The 22,231-nt window shown below is 42.1% G+C and overlaps 1 protein-coding gene and 1 long non-coding RNA gene across 2 annotated transcripts in view; one reads left to right on the forward strand and one right to left on the reverse strand.

The window, feature by feature from the left end:
- COMMD5 (COMM domain containing 5) overlaps positions 1 to 18,181 on the forward strand; it is a 23,699-nt gene extending 5,518 nt beyond the window's left edge. Inside the window, exons 3-7 of the mRNA XM_030498116.1 lie at positions 4,259 to 4,287; positions 7,497 to 7,547; positions 11,433 to 11,528; positions 13,351 to 13,426; positions 15,908 to 18,181. Of these exons, the coding sequence (XP_030353976.1) occupies positions 4,259 to 4,287; positions 7,497 to 7,547; positions 11,433 to 11,528; positions 13,351 to 13,426; positions 15,908 to 16,009 (354 nt within the window). The 3' untranslated portion in view covers positions 16,010 to 18,181. The remainder of the gene's footprint in view (positions 1 to 4,258; positions 4,288 to 7,496; positions 7,548 to 11,432; positions 11,529 to 13,350; positions 13,427 to 15,907) is intronic.
- On the reverse strand, positions 11,467 to 21,484 carry LOC115613077. The gene is made up of 2 exons (XR_003993265.1): positions 20,807 to 21,484; positions 11,467 to 12,457 (listed from the first exon to the last, which is right to left on the reverse strand). It is a non-coding gene; the product is annotated as an uncharacterized LOC115613077 (long non-coding RNA).
- Between the last annotated feature and the right edge of the window lie 747 nt (positions 21,485 to 22,231).

Raw genomic sequence — 22,231 nt, forward strand, 5'->3', positions numbered from 1 at the left:
CTAGTGGTCCATGTGGGTGCTAGAGATATAGACAGCAGTTGCCTGGAGGACATTAAGAAGGACTACAGAGCCCTGGGAGAGGTGGTTAGGGGCTCTGGAGCTCAGATAGTTTTTTCATCGATTCTCCAGGGCAAAGGGGAGGACCTTAAAAAAGCTAGGCGTGTCTGGCAGGTTAATAAATGGTTAGAAAGCTGGTGCCATAGTCAGGGGTTTGGCTATTTAGAACATGGGGCTCCATTTGGGAGGCCAGATCTACTGGAGGCTGGTGGAGCTGGTCTGACAAAGAAGGGGAAGAGCTGTTTTGGTAGGAGGCTTGCCAGGCTGGTCAGGAAAGCTTTAAACTAGATGTGTTGGGGGAGGGGAGCATTGATCCATCCCAACATTCCTGGTCAGTTGCCAGCACCTGTAATAAGTGCTTGGAGAGATGTAGAGATGTTCCAGCTGCCCCAGCCATTGAGTCGGCTTCATTTGGAGCTCGGATAAGGTGCCTCTATACAAACGCCCGTAGTATGGGGAACAAGCAAGAGGAATTAGAGATGTGTGCAAGGTTACGGGAATATGATGTCATTGGTATCACAGAAACATGGTGGGATGGCTCCTATGACTGGAATGTCGGAATGGAAGGTTACAGGCTGTTTAGAAAAGACAGGCCAGGCAGACGGGGAGGGGGCGTTGCTATCTATGTCAGTGATAGGCTAGAGAGTATGGAACTCTGTCTGGGGATGGGTGATGAGGTAACAGAGTGTTTGTGGGTCAGGATCAAAGGGAAAACAGCAACGGGGGACATTACGGTGGGGATCTGTTACAGGCCGCCTGATCAAGAGGACTCTGTGGATGAAGCGCTCTACAGGCAGATAGGAGCAGCCTCACACTCGCAGGCCCTGGTCCTCATGGGGGACTTCAACCATCCTGACATCTGTTGGAGGGACGGTACGGCCCGGCACAAGCAATCCAGGAGGTTCCTTAATTGTGTGGAAGACAACTTCCTCTTTCAAGCAGTAGAGGAGCCGACGAGGAGAGGTGCCATGCTGGACCTTGTGCTCACCAACAGGGAGGGACTGGTTGGAAATGTAACGCTCCAGGGCAGCCTTGGCTCTAGTGATCATGAGATGGTTGAGTTTGAGATCCTCAGGACGGTGAGAAGAGCGTGCAGCAAGCTCACTGCCCTGGACTTCAAGAAAGCAGACTTTGACCTCTTCAGGAACCTCCTTAGTAAGGTTTCATGGGATACAGTCCTAGAGGGCAGGGGGGCCCAAGACTGCTGGCTGATATTCAAGGATCACCTGCTACGTGCTCAAGAGTGTTGCATCCCGACTAGAAGAAAGTGCAGCAGGAGGGCCAGGAGACCTCCATGGATGGACAAGGAGCTGCTGAGGAAACTTAGAGGGAAAAAAGAAGCTTATGGAAGGTGGAAGCAAGGACAGGCGGCCTGGGAAGAATACAGGAGCATTGCCCGAGAAGCTAGGGACCAGGTTAGGAAAGCTAAGGCCCAGCTAGAATTAAGTTTGGCAAGGGATGTAAAAGATAACAGGAAAGGATTCTATAGATACGTAGCAAATAAAAGACAGGCTAGGGACAATGTAGGCCCTCTCCAGAAGCTATCAGGAGAACTGGCTACCATGGATTTGGAGAAGGCTGAGGTTCTTAATGACTTCTTTGCCTCAGTCTTCACCAGCAAATGCTCTGACCACACAACCCAAGTCTTGGAAAGCAAATGCAGGGACTGTGAGAATGAAGACCTTAGGCCCACTGTAGGAGAGGATCAGGTTCGAGACCATCTTAAGAACCTGAACGTGCACAAGTCCATGGGACCTGATGAAATCCATCCACGGGTCCTGAAGGAGCTGGCGAATGAAGTTGCTAAGCCACTGTCCATCATATTCGAAAAATCCTGGCAGTCAGGTGAAGTTCCCAATGACTGGAAGAAGGGTAATATAACCCCCATTTTCAAGAAGGGGAAGGTGGAAGACCCGGGGAACTACAGACCAGTCAGTCTCACCTCTGTGCCTGGCAAAATCTTGGAACAGTTTCTCCTGGAAAACATGCTAAGGCACATGAAAAACAATGAGGTGGTTGGTGACAGCCAACATGGCTTCACTAAGGGGAAATCCTGCCTGACCAATTTGGTGGCCTTCTATGATGGAGCCACGGAACTGATGGACAGGGGCAGAGCAGTTGATGTCATCTACCTGGACTTGTGCAAAGCATTCGACACTGTCCCACATGACATCCTTGTCTCTAAATTGGAGAGACATCAATTTGATAGATGGACCACTCGGTGGATAAAAAACTGGCTCGATGGCCGCACGCAAAGAGTTGTGGTAAATGGCTCGATGTCCAGTTGGAAACCTGTGACGAGTGGTGTCCCTCAGGGATCGGTGTTGGGACCGGTCCTGTTCAACATCTTTGTCGGTGACATGGACAGTGGGATTGAGTGCGCCCTCAGCAAGTTTGCTGATGACACCAAGCTGTGTGGTTCGGTTGATACGCTGGAGGGAAGGGATGCCATCCAGAGGGACCTTGACACGCTTGTGAGGTGGGCCGATGCCAACCTTATGAAGTTTAACCAAGCCAAGTGCAAGGTCCTACACCTGGGTCGGGGCAACCCCAGGCACTGCTACAGGCTGGGCAGAGAAGAGATTCAGAGCAGCCCTGCAGAAAAGGACTTGGGGGTGTTGGTTGACGAAAAGCTTAACATGAGCCGGCAGTGTGCGCTTGCAGCCCAGAAAGCCAACCGTATCCTGGGCTGCATCAAAAGAAGCGTGACCAGCAGGTCGAAGGAGGTGATCCTGCCCCTCTACTCTGCTCTTGTGAGACCCCACTTGGAGTACTGTGTACAGTTCTGGTGTCCTCAACATAAAAAGGACATGGAGCTGTTGGAGCGAGTCCAGAGGAGGGCCACGAGGATGATAAGAGGACTGGAGCACCTCCCATATGAAGACAGGCTGAGAAAGTTGGGGCTGTTCAGCCTGGAGAAGAGAAGGCTGCGTGGTGACCTCATAGCAGCCTTCCAGTATCTGAAGGGGGTCTACAAGGATGCTGGGGAGGGACTCTTCCTTAGGGACTGTAGTGGTAGGACAAGGGGTAATGGGTTCAAACTTAAACAGAGGACGTTTAGATTAGATATAAGGAAGAAGTTCTTTACAGTGAGGGTGGTGAAGCACTGGAATGGGTTGCCCAGGGAGGTTGTGGATGCTCCATCCCTGGCGGTGTTCAAGGCCAGGTTGGACAGAGCCTTGAGCCACATGGTTTAGGGCAAGGTGTCCCTGCCCATGGCAGGGGGGTTGGAACTAGATGATCTTAAGGTCCTTTCCAACCCTTACGATTCTATGATTCTATGATTCTATGATCTTTTTCTACTTCAGCACCTGCACTGTGTATATTTGTTTTCACTCTTAAATTAAAACCCCAAAAGAAACCATTGCAAAGTTATTTCCTTGACATCAACTCTCTGTTACCATAACCGTGTGCTCACACATACCGCTCATTCTGTCCACACTTACAATTCCTCATATTTGTCTGCCTGCTTTTCTTCTTGCTTCTGCCTTAGAGGAAGGAAGGTTGCATGGCCAGAACGCTGGAGTGAAAGTGGGAGAAGGTTTTCCTGCTTATGCTATGGATGTTCTCTGTGAATATGGATATATATGCCATGTTTCTGATGCCTATCCCTGCTTCATGAGTATTTTCTTTCTCATGTTACTTTACCTTACATTTCTTCTTTTCTTACTTTATTTTTATGTGAGTGAACCACTACTGGGCTTACAGCACTGCTCTCTTGATTAAGATGCTGTTTTCATATTTACCCAGGCATGCTGGGAAAGCTCATATATTGCAGGAAACATATTAAAAGTATGCTTTGTATGCTTTTAGTACTCAGAGCTTATCTTTCACCACTTCCTTTCTGTTATCATAGTTTAAACAAGTTACTGCAAAACATATTTGAGAACAAGGGTACATAAGTAATTACTCTAAAAGAAGAATGTTATGGATAGCTACATGAAGGAAATAGCAGGGATGTTGTTTTCAAAAATAAAGGCTTCCAACAGATTTAGGTCTTTAAAATTAGTTTCTCACAACTTCATTGAAGACTTCTGGAAATTCTTCTCAATATATAACCTGTATATTTCAGTACTACTGGCACTTGAGACTAAAATTTTTGGGGAGAGATACCAAGCAGGTAACCGCTATTAATTCACTAGGTAAAAAATGATCTTTCAAGACTACATCCTGTAAAATCTCACCTTCTTTGTCTTTCTAGGTTTTTAAGGAAGACCTAAAGGAGCTCAGGTATGCCTATTTATGCATACATAATACATTTGTTATCAAATGTCATGTGAAGCCAGAGATGTTGTGTAAGACTTGAGTTAGCATTGAGCATGAGCAGTAAATTTCACAGGCTGGGGAGATTGGTCTAATTTAGTTTGTAATGTAGGTTATGCAAATGTGAGTGACTTTCTGCCATCCCCACCTTGCCCTGCAATGTCTTTTAACATGTTTGGTAAGACAGTGGTAACATTTCAGAAGCTAAGAAACTGCCCTACTATTTTTTGTTCTTTGAAAGGCCAATGGTACAACTTTTATGACATTCTACCACCTTGTTCAGCTGCGATCTCTCCTATCCTTTACCCTAGAAAGCATAATGATTGTTACAGACTTCAAAATCAGTATCAGCCTTTTCAGAGTATCTCTGAGTAGAAGTTTGTATCCTAAAAGCTAGACCTCAGATGATAATCATCTTTATAGGTTTTCCCTTATTTCCTTATTCAGTAGGAAGGAGAGAATAACAGCAGTTGCTGTTTTCATCTGTAGAGAAACCTCTGCACCAAGGCTCAATTATTTTAAAATGCTCATTTCCCATAACTCTCAGCATCCTGATTCCCACCTAGGAGAAATAGATCAGTATGTTTCTAATTCTGCCTTTTTTCATCCTTATTTGTCCATTAACCTGCACATTGGCTTTCTCCTCAGACTCTGTTTTGCAGAATCATAAGCGTAACTTATTTTATGAGCAACTTCAGGCAAATTAAAGCTGCAGATTTAGACACGTAAGTGGTGAAAGGTGTAACTGGGGCCATGATGAAAGGTGCCTGTGTAGTCAATACAATTTTGCCTGCAGCTCAGTGCTGAGTTTGCCCTGCCTTTTGTCGTGTGAGCTAAATGCAAGCTAGTTCCTCTGCCACATCACTGCGTTCACACCCAGGTTGAAGTAGGTCAGTAAGAAAATGATGAGTTGCTTTTGACCCAGTGGGAGCTGGTGTTTTTGAGGTGTGCACAGAACTTGTTCAGTGTGATTAAGGGATAATGAAGAGCGCTAAAAGCTCCGTGCCGAGTTCTCCAGGTGAATATTCCTCTGTTGAGCAGTGGAGAAAGTTGGTGTACAGGAGTGCCCGAACTCACTGGCTGGGCTGGCTGTGTTACACTGGCTGTGTCTAGAAATACAGATTCCCAGGCCCCCATCCTTGTCGTTTGACCACACTTTTTGTCATGTGCATGAAGAACACACATAGTGAACAGCTGTGTCTTGGCATTATTGGCACCCAGTGTTTGGGCAGGAATTTTGCATTTTTAAGGCAGAAAAATGGCTTATTTTCCCTTTTTTGTTGTGTTGACTTTTCAAAGGGTTGAGCTCTGAGCCAGGTTACTTTTTTCCCACCTCTCCTGCATTCTATTTTGTTTTCTTCAGTGAAAAATAAGAAAACCCATATAAAGTCTTTTAATTGTGTTTCCTGGTGATGCAGCTGGTATTGGCTTCTAGTTTTGGTGGAGAAAGAGGCTGGGAGACATGCCAGCTTCTGATTAATTACATCAGTATGGTGGGTTTCACAGGGTTTCCATTCTGTATTCCCTATTTTTTGGCCTGAATGGCTGAGCCAGTGAGAAGAAATTCACTCTAAACTGTGGGTACTGTTTCCACACACCCCCCCTCAGGTTGTTTAATAACTTTATGGCTCACGCTAATAACATGGGATTGAGACATCCCCACACCTTCCTTGCCCTTTCAGTCCCTTCCTCAGAATGTCCCTTTGAAAACTGATTGCCATCTGTAGCTCAGGCCTGAGCTGTGCCATGTTCTGTGTCTGATCTCCTTAGTGTGTGACTGGCCTTACGGAAATTGTTAGAGCCAGGAATAGAATTTTTGGCAAAATCATTAACTGCCCAGCAAAAATAATGCAAGCTCAAGGGTAGCAGTAGTGTGTCTGGTTTAGTAACACTTGCTCTTACAGTTGAGCAACCACTGTGATAAGTATCATAACAATCATATTACAACCCCTTGTCTCCAGCTATTCCACTACATACAGAGGATATTGGGTCATCATCAAGCTGGGTTAAGTGATATGCTTGCAGGGGAAGTATAACTTATGTTTGCAGAATTAAAGTCATGTCTCTTCTGAAAGAGAGACAGACACATGCAGCCAAAAAAGCACTGTCTAGTTCCTCCTCCTCACTTCCCGCTTTGCCTCAGATGACTACCTTGCTAATATGCATTCAGTTTTATCCAAACACCATTTAAAAACGTGTTTTAACCCCACTTCTTCCATTAAGAATTCAAGTGCTGATAATTGCTGTTTCATCTTCCCACTGTGTGAGTTGATGAGTTGTTTTTACTCCCATCATTAGACCACTGTAAGCCCTTTAGGACAGGTAACTTCCCTGTTTGCTTTGATTTTTCTTTGTTATACCGCTGTGTATCTCAAACCACTGGTGAGTAATGTCTCTTGGCACTGATGCATGTCAAGTGCTGGATTGAACTGTGGCAGCAGCAGTAGTTCTCTCACTTGTCCAACTTGCCTCTCTGTAGGAGGTTATGGTCCCTGTGGCAAAGGCAGCTGAACAGACTGTTTTCTCTGCAGTCTTTGCAGTTCACAGCCTGATATATTGAACTGAAAATCAACAGCAGCTTGTTTGTGAGGCAACAACACTGTCGGAGGAGTGGTAAAGTAGTGGAGAGACACAGGGTGAATGGGGTGCAAGTTAGTCTTGGCAACCAATTCTAATGGTCCCCATCAGACCTATGTTTATCCTCCCCATCTTAGCTATGCTCCTTTCGTAAGTAATCTTAGCTACAAGAGCCTCTGTTCTTGCTTTTGTGGGAGCAATTCATTCCATCTTCTGTTCATTACACTTCAGGTGAAAGTGAAATGTGTAGGTTTGGGTTTCTGAAAGCATGAATTGCTGGCCTGCCTTCTGCACTTGGCAGAGCCATCACTAAAACTTTTCTTGACTGAGAGAAGTAAAGCAAATACTGTTGCCATACTGGGTAGGACAGGAAGATGTAATATAGTTTTTAGGGTTCTTGATATAAAAACATAGGCTGTCCTTTTGAGAGCCTAGACTGAGTCAATACTGAAGTGCTTATGGCAGTTTTAAGCAATGGAAGGTGGAAAATGATGACACATTTTTGTGTTCTGTAATAGATTTTTTTGGTTTTGGTAGCTAAGGCCATATATTTGTGGTTACAAAAAACTTAACTATTTTGTATTGGTCTTCTCTTTAAGGATACCAGAAGATTTCATTGTGGACTTTTCCAGTATAGTCTTTGGAAACAGGTTCGTATCTTCATGTATCTTGCATTGTGCAGGCAGCAGGGTTGCACAGAGCTGTGCTGATGGAAGTCCCAGGCCTATTGCAGGAACAGCAAAATTCTCTAATATGAACAAGACTTGTCCCATTATTTTGATTCAACATAACATGATGTCCATCATGTGTGGCTATATATGCATTAAGTAGCTTTCATGCCAATTTCCAGTTTTTCTGTGATAATCACCCATCAGTTTTTATAATGTTCTACAGACTCTGTAAGGTGCATCAGTACCTACAGATGAAAATGCATTGCAGAATTAAGCATTTTAATCATTGTTATCATTCAATTTAAAGCAAAGTGAAAGACTTGCTTTGTTGGGAGGGAAGCTACATATGCCTTTTACATGCTGTGGTTTATATAAGCTTTCACAGATAGCATTTAGTCAAACCTTAATGTACAGTTGAATTGAGAATTCACACTGGGTGACTTGATGACACGTATGAGAGATGAAGTGCTCTGATAGCTGTAATTCATTTTCTAAGCAGTAGCTCCAGAGGAAGTACTGAATCAAGACCTTTTTGAACCACCTAGCTCTTTTGTCCCTTCTAGGGATTCCTTTTTTCTGTATGGTTCTCTGCTCAACCGTATTCAGTTTATTTTACATCTAGAAATTGCTTGAACTTTTTGCATATGCACAACTTTTCTCCTTGAAACTTGAGGTCACTCAGCACATAGCATCACTAACCCAATGCTGCTCCAGATATTCTGCATGGAATCCCAGTAATCATAGCTGTGGTATTTCAGTTACCCTCACAAGGGTCTGAATGCTGCTACCAAAGTTAAAAATATTTTTCATTTCCTTGGTTAGGATCTTGGCTTAAAGCTAAAGGTTCTTGGAGTAAAAATAAATTCAGCCTTCTCATCTTTTCCTTGCTCTTCTGTCTGAATTATAGGTGTCAAGAATGCAAAATTCATGGTTGCAAAGTGGAAATATTGTTTGTGGTGGAGAAAGAAGATAAATTTAGATGTCATTTGAAGCATGCATGATTGTCTGTTTTCTGCTGCGAAATCACGATGCTGGAAAATTTAGCTTTTTCTCATTTCAAAAGCTGTGATTATCCAGTGTAATCTTGTTCTGTGTTTTGAGACCAGAGAAGAGTACCTCAGATTTGATTTCTAGACAGTTCTGCTTTTATAATCTTAAATGTAACACTGAATCATACATATGCTTATTGAGTTGTAAATATATATGATTGTGATGGTAAGAGGAGTATTAGCATCTGATCAAAAATTCAGTATGAGCTAGATAACCCAGAAAAAAACATTTTTAATACTTTTCCTGGCATCTTATCCTGTTTTGCAATTTTGCTCACTAAACAACAGCTCTGAAGTACTGGAAATTTGACATTTGTATTTCAGTGTCTTCACAGTTCCATCAAGCTGTGTAGACCAAAAGGAAAGAAAAACTTGCCACATTGACACCATGAAATAACTGCATGAAATTATAAGTTTTTTAAGTCAAAGGATAACCCTAACTTCCCCTTCTCTGAATGTTTGTAATAAATTTACTGCTTTTTCATTTTAATAGTGTAGCTTTAGTTTCTACCAGGAGGGTGCATTCTGTTTGCTATTTGTCAGCATTTCACACATACGTATTTGTTTATTCTCCCTGTTCAGTGGCCTGCTTGGCATGTCTTGTAGTGTGCATAGGGAACCATCCAGAATTTGTCTTTAGTTTAGAATTGTTAGGTCAGCTGCTGCTCCAGATTCTCTAATCTTTCATTTTCGAGTGCTCTTCTGTTGCATCCTTTGGCAGATGATGTTCTTGTCACCAGGTGTATCATCCTTTCCACATATAATTTGGATGGTCTCTAACTGATCCATGATGCTTTACTTGTTCTAACTTCTGCCTCTGCACTATGTGCTGACAGTACATTGCAGCTGTTGGCACAGAGTGTTTACAAAATGTAATTATAGTCTATAGGTTTTGGATATAAGATCCATTGAGTCTTTTCTACTCCATTTTGCTTTTCCTCTTAGAACTCAATGGCTTGATTAATGGCCTGTATAATTTCTGTATGTATGTTGGCCACTGTACACATTCTGTCATCCTTACAAGGATTCTTGCTGTTCCAGCTGTGATCTTGTCCAAGCTTGGAAGGTGCTGACAGAAGCTTAAACTAAGCTGTAAAAGCCGTGACTCTTTCTGAGGGAGTGTGCTGAAGTACAGTCCTGACCAGAACTAAGGCTTTGTGGTTTGGCCACAGAAATGCCGTAGCTTAACAATATTCAGAAGCTTCACCTCTGTTTGGGCATTGCTGATCTTCCCCACCACCACTAACTAAAACATCTTCCTGTTTTCTCTACTCTTTCTTACCCCGAAACACTGGTCCTGCACTGAATGGATGGTCTTCCATTGATGGGAGTTAGCATGCCTTAAGGAAGCAGTAGCAGTGTGGCTGCTTTTAGGCATTCCCCAAATGAAGCAATGCTCTGGCAGCAGCTTGCCACTGAGGGAAGGGCCTGTTCTTACTGTTTGATCCTGCTAATGACCATTCTTGACTCCAGCTCCTAATGGTTGCACCCAGCTGTGGTAACCTACTTCCTATTCTGTAGCTGACAGTAAGAACCAGCTGGTATTTTCTGCTCGTTCCTTTACTGTGCTATTAGGAATGTGTGTCACTTCTGACACCCCTCCTAAGCCCCTCCCCAAAAAAAGGATAAATTCTTTCTTACATTGCTGTTGCTAAATGCAAGAATGTTGGAGGATCTCAGCCTGTCAGGTCTGTGGACCTTACCAAATCATTAGTCCTCTGAAGTTTCTAAAGGCACCAGCTAACTTGTACACAAGCATCTGAGTTAAACTATCATTCCTGCAATCCTGGATTTGTTCAGAGAGGATTCCTTTCTGATGTAAAGTCTCTAATTAGATTATGTCTAGCACCATGGATAAAGGATGTAACCATTCTTATCCTGCCCTTAGCAGGAGTACAGGGGTAGCTTTGAAATGTACTGGAAATAACTTCAGGATGCATGGGATGAAGGTACTTCTGCATGTATGTCTAAAAATGGATGGTTGTTATGTCTGTGTATCAGATTTGGCTTGTTAAGTTACCCTGAGCTTAAGATGCTGTTAAAATGTCAAAGATTGTCAACCATCTGAAGCTGAACCGCTGTCAGCTGTATTTCCTCACAGGAATAAACTGCGGCTGGATCAGCCTGTTTCTTCCTGCAATATGTGTAATAAATTCAGTCCTTGGCTTCTCACACGTTAGGCTAGACAAAAATCTTGAAGGTTGTGCAAGGGTTGGCAGTGAACATTCCATAAGGACTAAAGAGTTTGTAAATTATGTTGGATTAGCAGGAGTCACTGTGATTATTTTTTTAAGTATGCTTCAAAGTACACTCTACTATTACTATATTTTTAAACATTGCTGCTTGCTAATACCAGATGCTTTCTGCTAAAGGAGCAGAGTGACCTTATTCCTACTTTTTTGCTCAAGTCACCGGTCTCATTCCTGCTTGCTTGTTCCTGTTGGATCTGCATGAAGATAAAGATCCATTTGCAGATCCCTTTCTATCCTGCACAGTTGCATGTAACTGAAATAACAGAAATGCCAGCCATCACAGTGACTCTTGCTGAATGACATCAGTTTACTGGAATTACAGAGTCACTTGCTCTTTTTTTTTAAAATGGGCTGTAGTTAAGCATAGGAAAAGCAGATAATCTGGGCACAGCTTTCCTAAATACACAAAACCTCCACTCATTCAGACCTCTCTAAATGATGATAGATGTAGGAAAGAAACAAGTTCCAGACCGGTTTGTTCTGAGGGATCTTATTTTCTCTTTAGATTGTTGTTTGTTTTATGAATTCACTTCTCAGTCTCCCATTTCTGATTTACTCTGTAGGCGTCCTGCTTCCGAAGGCACAGCTCTGATACAAGGAAGTAGGCTGCCAAGTGTCCAGGACTTCAGATGGAGAGTGGACGTAGCTATATCCACAAGGTATAAAATAGAATCCTGCATGACCCTAGAAATTACTTTGCCCAAGGACTTCTTGTGCTGCTTAAAAATGTGAATAGTGTTAAAATGTACCTTCTATAAGGGACTGGCATGCAGCTTTAAAGGGTAAGGTACGGAGGGGATTTTCTGAACAGTGCAGAAGTCAGTTTATATACAGGTTGCTGCTTTTAACATGGGCTGCCAACAGGCTTCTGCCTTCATCTTCTACTAATGATACTTTTGAGCTCCTTATTTGTTTTGATCTCTAAAACCTTTGTGCTAAGAAACATTTAATTCAAAGTTTGAGTTTCTTTCAAAATTTTAAAACTTGATGGAGCTGATACAACTCCACAGGTCCTCAGATACGATAGAAGAAATTAGATGGATTGACCCTCACACAGCCAGCCAAGCTCTCACTGGAGCAGGAGAGGGAAATCATCTATTCAACTTCTCAAGTAGACTATCATTTCTGTGTTGCACATGATAAAATAAAATTTCATTACCTGTACAGTCTGCTGTAGATACTACAAAGAGAGGCTTCAGAACAGCACCTTTACACTGCCATAGTTATGCGACTGGTCATTGACCTCCTAGTTTCTTTCACAAATCAGGAGTAAAGGTCTTTATAATCATCCTGTCTGTGCCTGCAGCGAATAGCTTTTTGCCAACTGCCACAGCAGAGGCAGCTGGGGGATGAATCTTTGGCTACGGCCAGAAGGAAACAGAAACCTGTTGTCTGTGCTGTTCCTGGTCTTTGTCTTGTTCTAACCAAGACAGACTAAGGTGAAAGAAATTAGATGATGATCCAGTATTTGTCAGTAGCGTACATTGTTAGCATGAGTGACTTCATATTGCATACATGAGTACCTGCATCCGAGAAAGAGTCTCTTTGCTGTCATAGTTGAGGCGCCCATGGGTCAGGGATGGTCTTCCTGAAAGTGAGAAAAAAGGCTCCTGAGTGAATGTTGTAATGGCCACAAGTTACTAATTGAGGTGACTCCCAGATGAACAGTGTGTAAACAGTGCTGCATAGTGATACCTGTAAAAACAGCTACCACTAGGCAGAAAAAAATCTGTACCTCTAAGAGAGCAAAATATACAGATAAATATCCTCAGGCACAGTGCTTGCAAGCTGCAGGCAAATCCTATGGTTTGTTTTCCAAACACTGGAGCAATACGCTATCCTTTTGTATTTTCCTTCCTCATATTTCCTTTCCAATCAGCCTCCCCCCTGGGATTTCTTCCTTATCATCCAGCACCAGCCTCTGTGAAGAGGTATGGCTTCTGGCTGTAATGCCTTTCAGTACCTGAGCAGGCTTTGGCAGCGTTGGTTGATGGAAGCTGCACAAGAATGACTCATTTCCTTTTCTTGGGTCCTCAAATAAAATAACATCCCACAAATTTAGGATGAAGACTGGAAGAGCTTGATTCCCTAAATGAGATGGGAGTTGAAAGTATTGAAGGGATGGAAAGGATTAATGCAACATGGTAAACTGCATAAGAAAACTGTGTATTATTACTGGCAGTGCTTGGTCAGCTCTTATGCTTACCATAGTTCCACTAAACTGATTATTATTTAAAATGAAAATTGCTCCTAAACTCACAGTTACTAAAGTATTAAATAGACTCGTAGTCTCAATACTGAGGTGAACTGGACAGGACTCTCATGTTCCTGAGTTGCCAGCCACGTACAGGTCTCAATGATTGAAATTACTCATGTTCTATGTAAAGCCTCCATGAACTTCTTAACTTGTTAATGTACAATGCTGTACTCATTCCACTGCCCATGTTATTGTTGTAATACTAATAATGTAAATAATTTCAGTTCACTGGCCCGTGCACTTCAACCATCCATTCTAATGATGCTGAAGCTTTCAGATGGGACAGCGCATCGTTTTGAAGTAAGTCTGATTACCATAATAAATTAAAAAAGAAAAAAACAACAACAAAAAAAAAGAAGAGAAAAAAACCAACAAAGAAATCATTGAAGTTCTTTTTAGAAAGTTGGGTTACTATTTAAAATGTTAAAGCTTTTGTAAACAGTACATTATTGTTGGTTGGTTTGCTTTGGAATCCTTCATGCTCAGTGTAGCCGCATATAATGAAATGCCACCCAAAATCATTTTATACCTTGTTCTTACACACATATTGCGGAAAACTCATTTAGTAAAGAACATTAATTACTGAAACCCACTGTTGTGTAATACCTGGTTGGATGAAAAAATAGGAGTTTGTTATCAACTGCAACCTTCAGACCTGATGGTGGCTCTTGAGGGCAGGAAAATCACTGGGGTAGTTTATATAATGTATGATATACTTCTAAAATGGTAACATTCTCTTCTGGGGCAGAGATAGTTTTATTCTTCAGCAAAGTTCTTGCTGCTAGAAAGAAAGCAAAAAAACCTCTTTGCTTTTTACCTCAGAATTAGTCAGTGGCAGTATTTCTGACGCTGTACATAAAGGCTTGCCAGAAGATGGCATAAACTCTTCCATATTTTTAACGTTTGAGAAGGAATGCTACTTGTTCTATAAATAACATGGTGGTGCATACAGGAATTCAGTGCTCAGAAGGCATTGTTACATTTGAACTCTCTAAAGATTTTGGCTTCAGTTCATGTGTTAGTAGTAGTCTGGAGGAAGCACCAAGTACTGTGGGTTGAAAGAGGAGGACTGATTTTACTTTTACAGTGTTTCACAAGAAGGCAGCTATTGAGGAAGGCACAAGTTCTGTGCCACATTGCAAAGTGTTGAGATCAAATTCTCCCCCTATGGACAGTCCAGCTCAGGGCATCCCATACACTCTGACATCTTCCATGGAACTGAAATGATGCCATGGACTTCAAGATAACCCTTTACAACAGGGTGAGTTTCACTTGTGAGAACTAGTATATATTCTTAATTGTTTAGATTTGGGGCTTTATTTCCTGGTATGTAATGCCAAGTCTTGGTCTTGGTAGCATCATTCCTGGTTGTTTTGATTAAATTTTAGGTTTTTTTGTTGTAACTTTGTGGAAGACCCTTTGCTATTCTGCAGTGATATGTTGGTGTGCCTGTCTAGTACATGCAGAAGTGCAGATATTGGATAGCAAACAATAGTCTTCTCTTAGAATCAGCTCTTTGCTGCTGCTGCTTAGATCTGAATGATAAAGATCTGGCTGTAAACATGATTTCTGTATCTGATGAGTGGTCTTCCCACTGGTAGTAGCTCTCTGGGATAAAGCTGTGATTTGTTTCAAGGTACCATGTAGAAGCAAATGTAGTCCTCAGCTCTTCAGTTTCCTTTCACTCAGACATGTTCAGAATGTCCTGCTAAGAACAGGGCTTATGTAAAATGGTAAGTCCAGAAGATTATTCTGTTATGACCAGTTTTAAAATGCGTATGCCACAGGTTACACTCTTTGGTCTCTTGGGTTTGTTTTTTTAATCACAGTGTGTCTTCTGACAGTGAAAGACTTTAAAAACCAGTGGGAATTGCAGCATTTCAAGTCTTGTATATATGTCAAAAGTGAAAAGGATGTGATGCCTTCTTATGCATTTCTGATGCATATGGAAAATGCAAATCAGATATTGGATTCCTCTCACATAATTGGTATCTGTGCTACAGCAGGCAGAAGGATTACGAAGGACTCTGTCAAAAGAACTGTGTGTCTTCAGTGTTCTCAAAGAAGTGAATTAGACATTCGCAAAGTGCTTCGCAAAGCAGGCTGGGACTAGCCAGACTGCTGCTGGTACTCACAAGAGCACATGTGTTGGTGCTGCACTAACGTGTCACCCACTCTGTGCCTCTGCTCAGATGTGGTTCTCTGTCTTACCAGGTAACAGATTTCTATCCATTTGGCTTCTCAGGCTTGAAGTGGTAAAGAGAAGTCCATTAGTCTCCTGCACAATTGAAAATGTTTTGTATACTTTAATCAAAAACTTTGGCCTTCCACATACAGACAGTGCCCTTTGCTCTTGAGGTTGCTGCCAAGTCTTCAATTCCTTTCTCTTGCAAAGTTCAGACCAGCAGAATATCTGGAATTTGTTGCTTGAGAATTCTTTAGGCTCTGCAACTTTCCAGGTGTCTTTATCTTTCCTTCCAGTCCGTGACTCACTTCACCACAGCAGCCATCAGTTTACATTCTGGAGTACATCCTTTCTCACAACAGGCAGCGTAGAAGATGTACTAGGTAGCTGTCATTTCTGGGTTTTCCCACTCTACTTTTTTACCTAGATGATTTCCTTGAATTAAGTGCATTTCCTTAACCTCAAATCCTTTAAGTCTAAAAATACCCTAAAAAAATAAATGAGGCTGGCCCTGTGGCATGTCCCAATCCATGGGCATGTCCTTGTGAAAGTTCCCAAGATGTTTCATGTTTTCTAAACTGAATATTCTGTTTCAGGTGCCAGTTGCAAAGTTTCAAGAACTGAGATACAACGTTGCCCTTATACTGAAGGAAATGAATGACTTGGAGAAAAGGAGCGTACTGAAGATCCAGGACTGAACGCTTTGAAACTGGGAGTTTATAGAATGGATCTGAAAACACCCTCAGCGTGTTTGGTGAATGGCAAAGCAGGGGACAGTCACCATTTTGCCTCTCCAAACTTTAACGTGGCGTTTATGGCCATTTATGGCGTTTATGATGTCTGATGTAAATATGTTTTCATTTCAAGTGTTAAAAGCACAAGCTCTTTTCGTAAGACTTACTTAGGAAAAAACCAAAAACAAATCTATGAAAAAGCATAACGCTGTTTGTGAGAATTATTGCATGATTCATCAAAACATTTTTTAAATAAGTGTCTTAATAGATGTAAGAGTCATTTATTTCTGATTATGATTCATCACTCTAATTATTTTTGAAAGCTTGCTACCGGAAGCCCTGTCAGTGTGTATCAGAAGAAAGCTCTGCAGTATCTCAAATAAAAAACACAACAACAAAAACCAACCACTCCTGTGCTCTCGTGTGACAAATGTGAACTGGAGTTTTGCGTAAGTAAAAGTGCTTCTGGCTTCTCACTGACTGCATTATGGCTGCACGTATTTAAAGGGTAATTTTGAAGAAAATTGGAAGTCTGTGGATCAAAAAAGTTGAGCTTCCAGAACTAATTCCATGGAGTTGCACAAGTGGAAAGGTACAATGTAAGTCTTCATCTGGTTGATCAGAATAGGCTAATTAGCAGTAATCTCATATATTTCTAACTGGAAAGGCCTGCTTCTTGTTTCCTGTATTCCCCATATGTTCGATGTGAACAGAATCATCTGAATTACTGGGCAGAAACCCCTGGCACTGCGATGATAGCAAATGGCAGGAGGCAGTGATCTTGTAGATCACTATATACTCATTAATAGTGCAAGTCAGACCCTGAGATGAAGAGGCTGAGTACAGCCTCTGGGAGGAAAGTCATGGGTGTGAGAATAACAGGCCAAGGAAACAGTTAAGCATAGGCTGAAGTTCCTTGAATTGCTCAGGCAGTTGGACTGGATGATCAATGTAGGTCCCTCCCAACTGAAATAAAAATTCGATTTGCCTCATGAGTAAACCTTGGAAGAAGTCCCTAAACTTGAAGCATATGTTCTAATTCTCATTTAAATGCCATGGGACCACAAGTATGTCCCTAAGAATCATAGAATAGTAAGGGTTGTAAAGGACCTTAAGATCATCTAGTTCCAACTCCCCTGCCATGGGCAGGGACACCTCGCACTAAACTATGTGGTCCAAGGCTCTGTCCAGCCTGGCCTTGAACACCGCCAGGGATGGAGCATCCACAACCTCCCTGGGCAACCCATTCCAGTGCCTCACCACCCTCACTGTAAAGAACTTCTTCCTTATATCTAATCTAGACTTCCACTGTTTAAGTTTGAACCCATTACCCCTTGTCCTACCACTACAGTCCCTAAGGAAGAGTCCCTCTCCAGCATCCTTATAGGCCCCCTTCAGATACTGGAAGGCTGCTCTGAGGTCTCCACGCAGCCTTCTCTTCTCCAGGCTGAACAGCCCCAACTTTCTCAGCCTGTCTTCATACAGGATGTGCTCCAGCCCCCTTATCATCCTCGTGGCCCTCCTCTGGGCTCGCTCCAACAGCTCCATGTCCTTCTTATGTTGAGGACACCAGAACTGTACATGGGACTGCATTCCTCAGTCATTGCCTGAGCAAGTTTTCCCTCAGCAGCAAAGATACGGAGGCTGTGAGCAATGGCCCAATTGCTCAGATTGCACAGGCCATGGGCTCTAGAACTATTGGATTTATCTGGCTACCAAAAGTAGTTTAGAAAACATGTGCCATGACCAGTGTTGGCACTGGCTCATTCTAGCTGCCCTTATGGGTTTTACATCAGTAGTACCACCCATACTTCTCCCTCTTGGTTTTTGTGACTGTAGAACTTGTCTTTATCTCCCTTACTTCCCGCAGAAAACTACTGAAATTAAAACCATGGATTAGAGGGCCTTTTACACTCCCACAGATGTTTGTGTAGGAAAGGATGACTTGGCTCTTGGATTTTAAGAATCACAACAGGTGTAAAACGACTTCATTGCCGTACTTTTTAAAAGAACTTCTTCGACAGCAGTCTGCACTAATACAAGGACAGCTCAATAGCTATGGTCCAGAAAGCTTTTAAAACCTCTGCAAGAATGCGTCCTGTAGTTTCAAATAAACCTGTCAGCCTTTATTTCAAACTGTTCCATTTGCTTTGTAGGCTACTCATCAATAAGTCTGAGGTTTGAGCCATACTGCATCTTAACTACTGTGTTCAGGTTATGCCGAAGTGTATAAAGAGGAATTAGCTCCTGTAACTTCAAGTGGACTGTAGGTTCCATTAATGTGATGTTTTCTTTTTTGTTTTAGTTTTTGAAGTTTGTATATCTTCTTTCTGGAATTCCATTCTCACAAGATGTGATACAAACCATACATTCTTATGTTCCTTGTTACAACTTTGTCCTTCTAAATGTTCAGGTTTATTGGTTTCAAACTGGAAAGGAATCTCAACTGAGACCACAAGTGAAGTCTTTTCAGACAAACGGAACACTGCATGGGTGTAAAATGACCTATTGCTCAAGACATTTGCAAAGTATTTTTTTACTGGTCAGAGCAGAAGGATCCATAAATGCCTTTACCTTCTAGACAGGATATATTCCTTCCATTGTTCTCCTGTAACAGCAATTGCCCATGTTCTCCAGAAGTGGAAGGGCTTCCTGGCTGTTTTCCTCATGTTCTCCACACAGGGTGATGGACCTCTTAGGCTCAAGTTTTTCTTGCCACACATGAAGCAGGAGTTTACTGTAACTGGAGGTTTAGAATGCACATGAAGGGGTACATAAACACTTAAGATTTTCATTCCTCCATACTTAAGAGTTAATTTGGGCTTTCCTGCTGACAGAGTAGCTTTCCAGTAAAACAGCAGTTGTCACCAAAATGGCTAGTGGGAGTGGCTAGTGGATAGTTCTCAGTTTTGATAAAATATGAGCCTTAAAAGTATTGTTTTCTCTTAATTTCACAGTGAATTATGTGTTAAATATGTGTTCAACATTGAAAGATCTTCTTACTTCACAATTAAAACAATCTGGCATTTGAATTCCACTGAATTTCTGACTGCAGCCATTTCATTTCAATACTGAACAAAAATAACCTTCTCAGAATCCGGGTATGCCTGAACAGAAATTATTTTACCCAACTCACTCTAGGTTTGGTTACACTTCAAGGACAGGCCGTGAATCGCCCCTTCTGTACAGTGTGGGAAAGATACAACTTGTACGGAATGCTGGCTGTGTCGGTCCTGAGCTCTTGTCAGGCTGATCAGCAGTCAGTCAGTTAGGAAGGGAGGGGGTTTGTGTGGGAAGGACAAGTGTCTTTTTTCCTATCACACACTGTTCACAGACCAACAGGCAACAAGGACCTTTCCCAGCTTCTATTGGTAGTTTTCCCTGAAAAACAAACCCCAGTAATGCAGTTACTTTCTCTGTTTGACGGTGCCATGCATTTATTTAAACTGGATAATGTGTTTGTGAATGTCTTAGTTCTAGCTATTTTCAAACCTGTGATGTATAAACATAAATTTCCCTAATTCACCTTTTCTTTCATTTCCTTTACAGTATATGGAACATTATGCCTTTTCTTTCAAAATTAATGTGTCAAAACCTACTTGAAATAGAATTGGAACTTAATTGTTTCTCAGTGTTAATTGTGCGTGTATAATAGCAGAGATGCCCACTGCATGCAGGAGTAGTCACAGTAGGCAGAATGCAAAAGGGGAGTCAAAGATAGTTGCCAGAAGTCATTCACAGACTCAGTGGCAAAATAACACTGAAAAACTTGCACATGTTCACTTCCCGCTCTCTCCCCGTCTGTCAGCACTACTTCCCGAAGTAACGGTCAGATCTCCCTCTTCTCTTTCCAATTGGCTCAACTCCACAGGCCATCAGTCCAAATCTGTTCTTGCCTATGGACTATTACACTGTGTGCAGAGCACTTGAAAGTAACAAGCCATCTGTGGCTGTATTTGCAATGTGAGTTTTCTCATCCCTACTTCCAGCAGAGCAGGAGCTTTGTCAGCATGACTAGGAGGGCAGAACTTCACGCTTGCGTTAGTTGTGTTAGTTGAAGAGTGAGTTTAGAGGGGAAAGAAACAGGTTTGTTGGTTGGTTTTGTGGTCTCAAAATCTGATGCAAATTATAGCTCCAGAAAAAAGCTGAAGAACGTAGTCATGCTCTCATCGTGCCTGTTGTGCCAGCCATTAACTGCTGGAAGAAGATCAGTATTGTGCTCATTGTCATTAAAAGGAAGAAATTAAACCTCCCTTTGTAGAAAACTCATACAAGGGAGATGTGCTTTTGCAGAGTGAGTCACCTCCTAGCTTTAACTTCTTCTGTTCAAGTAAGGGATAAATCGTTCTTGATCTCATGAACAATGCAGGCAGGTAGGAAGTTGCTTTGGAGGTTTTTCTGCTTTTTGCTTTTTCTTTTTTGCTTTCTAATCAAGTACACCTCATGACCCACTGCTGCTCCAAATCCATGAATATATGTATGAATGTATGAAAACTCCACGTTTTCAGGATATGTTATATAAAAACACCCCAGCATATCTAGATTGAGTATGTACATTCAACTTACACAGCTGTTCTTGCTAAAATAATCTTTGCAGAGCCTGGCCTGATGTCAGAATCAAGTGTTTTGTAGTTGCTGATTTCTAGCGAACAGTAAAGCAGTATCTTGGCTTAAAAATACTTTGCCATTACTGACTGTACAACTCACTCTGTACCTGTCACACCCCACAAAGTACTAACATTTACCAAACACCACACGTACCAGGAACTAGCAAAGGCAGAGCCAGCTGGTTTCCTCCCTAAGAAATCACAGAGTTGTTGCCCACAGGCCATCCATGATGAAAAAAGCCAACTTTTTTCTGGCTTTGGATAAAGGTCTGTGCTCTGTTCACCCTCCTAAGCGTACAGCTCCCACCATGGGAGTAGTTCATAAGCACAGCTGCCCTTTTCTCTGGAAATGTTTCAGCCACGTCCCTGCTGCTGTAAGAGAATTCCCAGAACTAGATTTCGCAGTGCTTTTTTGAGAGTCATTTCAGTCCGGAGCAATCAGCCTGTCAGCAAGCCCTGCAGGTGCTTTCATACATTGTAAATAGAAACTGTGGAAGTTCCTTTCAGAGCACAAATGCTGATCCCATTTTCTGCAATAATCTATCTCCCTATCTTGAATTCATGTGCTGCTAGAAGCCCTGCCTTTATACATGACTTATCTCTTTAAGCGTCTGCAATATAACTATGTAAATACTGGTGGCGTATTCCTGATGGAGAGACTGTCATCGCATTGCTACTGGTAACCAGCGGTTCTGTCACTTTCCCTCGCTTGAATAGGCTTTGACTCATAGTGGTTTTCAGGACAATGGTTATAAAATAACACACTGAGGGGTTGCCGAGACTATTTTGCAATAGAGACAACTGTTGACCTCAAAGCTACAAGAAAACATTTTTCTTTTTTCTTCTTTTGTTAAAGGTTTTGTTCTTTTATAGTGATATGATACATCGCTTGCTATATTGTACACCTGCAATTGGTAGCCATAGTTACATAGTTATTGCATCTTGGGCCTGGGACAAAATGAACCTCTTGAAACAATAAGGAATTTATGGGTAAAACTAGATCCTGGTCTTGTTTGAAAGGTTAAAAGAGAACATTCAGGAGTGGTAGTACTAAAGGATGAGTTATTTGACAGCTTGGCCAAGTGATCATTCAATTCTCTAACTTGGCAATAAAACTAACTTTTAAGGTGATCTGAAGTGAACTGCCTTCATTATAATACTAAAAATCACACCACAGGTCAAAAAGACTCTGGCCCAAATGAAGACCCCTCCTCTGAGCATGTGTAGTGATTAGAAGGAACGACACAGCAAATATTATATGTAGATTAAAACCAATCATTGTTACTGGTAGCGTATTACCTTGTAACTCGTGTGTATAAATGTAAGGAGAATGCCAGCATTGGTGTGCTTGATTTGTGGAACCATCCACGAGCAGCCAGGCCTGAACAAAGCCAGGATCTCCGCTGAGCGTATGGACTTGGGTTACTGCACACCAGGCGCAAATAGTATGAGTTCTTCTTGCATGGAAGTTTGGGAAACAAGAAGGCTGTGTTAGCAACTGTGAGTCTGTGGGGAAAACCCCATCCTTCTGATCACCAGCTCTAATTCTGCTTGTTCTGACGCTTGCTTAACTGAAATT

This window comes from Strigops habroptila, chromosome 9 (assembly GCF_004027225.2).
Source record: "Strigops habroptila isolate Jane chromosome 9, bStrHab1.2.pri, whole genome shotgun sequence".
NCBI lineage: Eukaryota > Metazoa > Chordata > Aves > Psittaciformes > Psittacidae > Strigops > Strigops habroptila.